General features: G+C 51.2%; 1 protein-coding gene across 3 annotated transcripts in view; it reads left to right on the forward strand.

Annotated features, from left to right (window-relative positions):
• The window catches only part of LOC138723156 (3',5'-cyclic-AMP phosphodiesterase 4B), a 170,661-nt gene extending 168,063 nt beyond the window's left edge, over positions 1–2,598 (forward strand). For all 3 annotated transcript variants that reach the window (XM_069862043.1, XM_069862045.1, XM_069862044.1), the window contains exon 15: positions 529–2,598. In XM_069862043.1, the coding sequence (XP_069718144.1) occupies positions 529–894 (366 nt within the window). In that variant the 3' untranslated portion in view covers positions 895–2,598. The remainder of the gene's footprint in view (positions 1–528) is intronic.
• Positions 2,599–6,000: the final 3,402 nt, after the last annotated feature.

The raw sequence follows: 6,000 nt of genomic DNA on the forward strand, positions 1-6,000 counted from the left end.
AACCAGCCTTGTCCACAGGCACCAGGGGATCCTGTCTGAGAGACCACAAACTTCCTCTTTGCCCAGGGTAGAGGCAATGATCGTCTAAAATGTCATTGTGCACTGACGGCTGGTAAGAGGTGTCCCTCGGTGAGATGCTCTTCAGACTGATGACTTAGTCCAACTTCTGTGGGGCAGGGATTGAGCCAGTAGTCAAGAAGCAGACACCTACAGGGATATTTGAAAACACGCATGTAGTCAGGGATGAGATTGGCAGCTCTGTCACTGAGTTTCCTGGTGAATCCTGCTTTTAGTTAAACTTTCATCCAAGGTTTGATTTTGGACAAGACATCAACCTTGCCCAGTGCTGTAGGTGTGTCTTTGGGTATCAGGTGGTTACATTGCAGTTAGACTGTGCTGGTTCAAGGACTTGCTCTGGGGCGAGTATTTTGCTTGTAAAATTAATGTATGAACATCTAGACTTTCTAGACACCCATCTTCTCCTAGCCATTCCCTTCCCCTAAGCGTGCGCGTTTCTGTCTTTCTCAGGTGGGATTCATTGACTACATTGTTCATCCACTCTGGGAAACGTGGGCTGACCTGGTGCAGCCTGACGCCCAGGACATCCTGGACACACTGGAGGACAACAGGAACTGGTACCAGAGCATGATACCTCAGAGCCCATCTCCTCCACTGGAGGAGCAGGGGAGGGACTGTCAGAACCTGATGGAGAAGTTCCAGTTTGAACTGACGCTGGAGGAGGAGGATTCAGATGGACCAGAGAAGGATGGTGAGAGTATTGGCTACTTCAGCAATACAAAGACACTCTGCATGGTCGACCCAGGGGAAGAGGATTCACAGAGGGAGGCGAACATAGAAATTGTGACAGAAGATACGTCTCCTGTCGATACATAATGTCCTGTACCTGTGTGAGTGGATTTTAAATGCTTAAGGAGCTTGCAAGCAGTCTCACGGACTAGCCTGCAGCCTGGGTCTGAGGCCTGTGTCTAACATTGGCTGAAAGATCTTCCCAGCTACTTGAGATTGGAGTCAGGGTTAAAGATCGTGTAGTGAATGATTGCTCAGGAAATTAATAGGTGATTTACATTGTGGTTTCAGCCTTGTCAGCTAAGAGCATCATGTTGTCTTGGAGCTGGCTTGGGTCGTGACTGAAGAGTAAATGACACACAACTGAGAGATTTTATACTGTTAGTTTTGGAATTTATAACAGTTAGACTGATAGAAACTACTGATTAATAACTCTCCATATAAAACCTGTCCACCTGACCACCTGTCTGCAGACCTGTGTGCCTTCTTTGTAAACACTTTCATGTCTTTTCAAGAGTCTATTAATAAAATACACGGAGTTTAGTATAAAAAGCGACACAAAGTGTTTCAAAATTGACGGATACTTTTTTGATTCTTCCTGTTACAAGAAGCAGTCTTCCTTTTTTCATGGGCAATATCTGTCACTTTATTGCAGTTAATCGCTTTTACAGGCTAAATAGAAGGGAAACCCTCTGTTTTGCATTACAGCACCTTTAATTGTCTTCTTAATGCCCCAGGCGACCCATTTAAAGTCACTTCATGCCATCATGTTCACCATCTCTGTTCACTCGCTAGGAATGACAGTATTTGTTCCTCAACGGGGTTTTATTTTTGTCGTGCGCTGGATAGAGGGTAGTTTGTTTCCATGGCGCAGCGCAGTACATGTGTAAGTAGGCCTGACAAGGCAGCGTGTGACGCGTGTTCCCCCTCGGCAGCTCCTTGGCTCAGTGGAAGTTGCACGCTCAAATATTAGTGTTTCTCTCGCCTGTTGTTCACATTTCCTAGGTTTAGGTCCACCATCCTCCTCCTGCACTGCCTTGAGCTCTAACACCTCCATTACTGTTTATAACAGTGTATTTATTACGTAATGTATATACTGTAATGTTTTGTAAGTTATTAATTTATATGAATTAACATTGCCTGTCGGTGGCAATGTTAATTGTGTAGAAAACTCGGAATAAGAGTTGCCTTTTTTTCTTGTAACCTTTTGTATTGCATAAAATACGAGAACCTGAACATAGCTGAAGAGACAGACGCAACCCAGGAAGGGCGTTTGGGTGGCAGCAGCCCACAGAGGGTTTGTCTTCATGGCGAGCCGAAGGGGGGACTGGACCCCTGGGCAGTGGGTGAGCGGTTGGAAGTGCTGAAAACCTAGAGGGGGTCGTGGGGGGACTGAAAAAGAAACCCCCACGAACGGGCTGGCTTTTCAGTGTCACGTTCCAATTTCTGAACAACCCAATGTGAATTTCTATGACAAAAATGTGAACTGATGTAATAATTGTGCTGTGAAACTTCTGACAAAGCTTGTCCGGCATCGTGAGCGGTGTCAATCTCAGTTTGTAAAATATGTTTCAAGCTTCTGGTCCAACTTGTGACTAACTAGTTAATGAAAATAGCACAGTTGTGCATGATCAATGGGTTTGTATGTCTGTTGAACACTGCATTGTTCCAGGTGGTTATTTTATTGTTTCCAAGAGTTTCACACAATGTATGTAACAGTATTATATATTGTGTTCAGCTGCATTCTTAAGAGATTTTTATATGAAGTGAATAAATGAAAGCATGACCCTGCCTGCGGCTCTTGGTGCTGCTGTTTTTAACAGGTCGGTGTGGGCGGTATCTCGACCGCAAGCGAAGGCGTCTGCACTCGCCGTGCTTGGCTGACACAGGGTGCAGTAAAACTGAACTCTCCTGTGGCCAAAACCCAGCAGTCACGGAGAGCCCCGAGCTTACGAACGGGAAGAGAAGAGTTACTGTGACCAGAGGGCAGGGCTGCTGCTCTCCCTTGTGTGGCTGTGAGACCTTCGCCTTCCTGCGCGGCAGCTGTCGGTGAGGCAGAGCCGGTGCCGGTGGCAGTGGCGACAGGAAGGCTGTGCAGACAGGAAGGCGATGGCCATGGCCAACACTGCAGCCTTTGCTCGGTGTGGGGCGGCACCGGGGCATGGCTCGCAGGTTACTTTCATGTCCCGGCCTGACTCAAAACAACCGACTTTCTACTAAAAAAACATCCTGCCGGCAGGCGCTGGGTGAGCAAGGGGAACCTGCACCACTGGGGACACCCCTGGGCCACCCTGGGCGTGGGTGATGCCCGGGGAGCCGGCCCTGCCTGGAGGAGACCCTAGAGCAGCACCTTGTGCATCTCTGCTGGCTTTCCCCAGGCTTGGTGGCTGCAAAACAAAGCTCGGATCCCCCATCCTACACCTGGCTTCTCACAGCACTTCACGGGAGCAGCAATTACCAACCCGCTGTTGTGCAAACGCAAGGAGGCGTCAACCTCAGCTGACCCCAGGCTTGGCAGCTGGGATTGGGACTGGCTGTGGGGACAACCTGGTGCCAACCAGCTACAACGCCTCCCAGGGTGTCATAGAATCATAGAATCACCAGGTTGGAAAGGACCCACCGGATCATCTCGAGTCCAGCCATTCCTATCAAACACTAAATCCTGCCCCTCAGCACCTCGTCCACCCGTCCCTTAAACACCTCCAGGGAAGGTGACTCAACCACCTCCCTGGGCAGCCTTGCACAGCATTTTCCCGGGGATTTAACTCCTGGTGAAAACTTCCCAGTGGGTCCGAGACTGATTTCTCTTTCCCAATGAATTCACCCCTGTGCATCATTTGCACGCACCTTTGCTGTGGCAGCTGTGCCCAGCACCGTGCCCGTGGCTCCCAGGGATGTGCAGAGATGGGAAATGGCTTATCAGGCTGGAAAAACATCTGCAGTTCTGGGTGCAGAAAGTGGCCAACTAGGACAGACGGCAAAGAGCTGAAGTTGCAGGTGAACACCTGCCCCCAGCCAGGTGATGCGTCGGAGCGGGAGGTGGTGTCCCTGGGTGCCAGGACAACAGGGGCACACGGTGCTCTCCTCTGCCCACGCTCTTCCCCACCTCCCCTCCTCCCAGCCCTTCGCTTGCTTTATTTCTTCCCTTTCCAATGACCTAGTTCTGCCAGGCAGCGGCTTCAGCATGAGTGCATGCAAACGCGGTGGTGTGGCTCTGGTGCTGAAATAACAGCCTTCTTTCACTTCTCCTCAGCAGCAGAGGAGGAAATGCTCTGACAGCAGCTATGTTGCAAAATTAACCCGAATCCCTCATTTTCTTTCCATCTTTGGCATGGGAAATCCGAGTTCAGGTGTGGAGCAGCTTGCTGGCTCGGTTTTCCTTCTTTCCTCAGGGGAAAAAAGATGCATCTTGTCTCTGCTTTACTGTCCCCACCTCCAGAACTCCTTGCTGGCCCCAAGCACCCTGTGGGGTTTGCGTGGTTTCCTTCAGCATCGGAAGCACATCCGCCCGCAGGCAGCGATGGGGAGCTTCCTCCTCTCTCATTGGGGCCCAAATGGATGATGTGTATGTATGGGTGCGTGGTGCCTCCTCCTCAGCGATCTCCCTGCAATCGCAACCGTGCTGCCTCCTGGCTACACCCAGAGGGTCTGGGAATCGCTGCTGCTCGGGTATTGGGTGGAAAAACGGATGGAAAATGAAACCTGCAGCAAAACAAGGTGCACAGCGTGGGCCTTTCCGGAGTGGGAGTCACTCCTAGGTCTGCAGCTGGACCATGCAGCCGGGGTCCAGGAGGGGCTGGAGGGATCAGCGGGGCAGGATCCAGCCCACCTGGAAAGGCTCAGGACCTCCAGCCTCGGGGTCACAGGGTGAGGAGGAGCATGTGCTGTTCCCAGCTCGCTGCCAGCATTAGTGATGGATGTTACCAACAGCCCCTGCTTCAGCAGTGGCCGAGCAGCAGCCGTCCCCAAGGACATAGTTTTCCGCTGAGGCTATAGAGCTGAGGTTTCAGGGAAGATTTCCACCAGCTGTAAACCTGCCTGGGGATAAGCTACTGTTTGCTCCGTGCTGGGAGCAGCATTGGCCCTTCCCAGCTGCCCAGGGTGTGGGGACAAGGGTCCCGTGGAGCCCCTGCCACTGCCAGGAAACTTCTGACCCAGAGGTCAGCATTGTTAATAGAAACCATGATGCAAACAAATAAAATAATAAACCGACTCTGTTGCTTTTTCCCATGGTCCAGAGGCGCTGTGCCTAGTCTCCTGGGCGTGGGGCTGATTTTCCATGTTCTTGTTTCCCCCAGGTCTGTAGGAGTTAGGGGTGAGCATGTGCTTTCCCACCCACCATCCACCGCAGCGACGCACGCAAGCGCCTGCAGGCGGGTGCCCGTCTCTGCCCCAGCCCCTCGTGGTGCTCTTCACCAGTCATAATTGTTGAAGAAATCTTAGGTTTCTTTTGAGGAAGTGCTTCAAGAATGCAGATTCCTGCTGTGAATAAAGACAGGCAGCAGCAGCAGCTTTGCACCAAAGCCATTGGGCTGGTGTCTGGGGCTGATCTGTGTCCCTTGCCACCGGCCTGGCTGGGAACAGGGATGCAGGTCCCTGCACCAGGGCCACCAGATACCTAATACTGGGATGGCTGAAGCCGCAGCAACTGCCTCCCGTTTGCGTACACAGCAAAAACACCTTAGAAATATGGGGTTTTTTGCAGCAGGTGCTTGGTGCGAGGAAGCTGAATGCTGCATTTTGGCCCCACCAAGGTTTGCTTGACGTTCATCGTGTTCACAGAGGGGTTCCCCATGTCCCTGAGAACACCAGGGGCCACAGAACTGTGTCCCTCTGTGTGCCAGCCAGAAGGATGGAGCATGTCTCAGGTTATAATCCAGCCATAAGGATTTGCAAAATGTTTGAAGTCGTGCGCTACCTGTGGAGATTAGGTGCCACTGGTTTAGAGTTCACCTAAAAGTCCTACAGATGAAAAAAAAACCGAAATGAAAATGTAAAGCACTGACAGTTTTGTTGTCAAAAACAGGAAGAAGCTGGGGGCTGGTGCAAAAAGCACAGATTTTATTGAGTCAGCCTGAGGGCTCACAACACTGCTAGCTTCCGTGAGAAGGAGAGGTGGGTATCCCAGTCCAGCAGCAGGGATGCTGGCTGGGATTCCAGGACTGACCAGGAAAAACAGGGAAAGTTGTGACC

The sequence above is a fragment of the Phaenicophaeus curvirostris genome, chromosome 8 (assembly GCF_032191515.1).
Source record: "Phaenicophaeus curvirostris isolate KB17595 chromosome 8, BPBGC_Pcur_1.0, whole genome shotgun sequence".
NCBI lineage: Eukaryota > Metazoa > Chordata > Aves > Cuculiformes > Cuculidae > Phaenicophaeus > Phaenicophaeus curvirostris.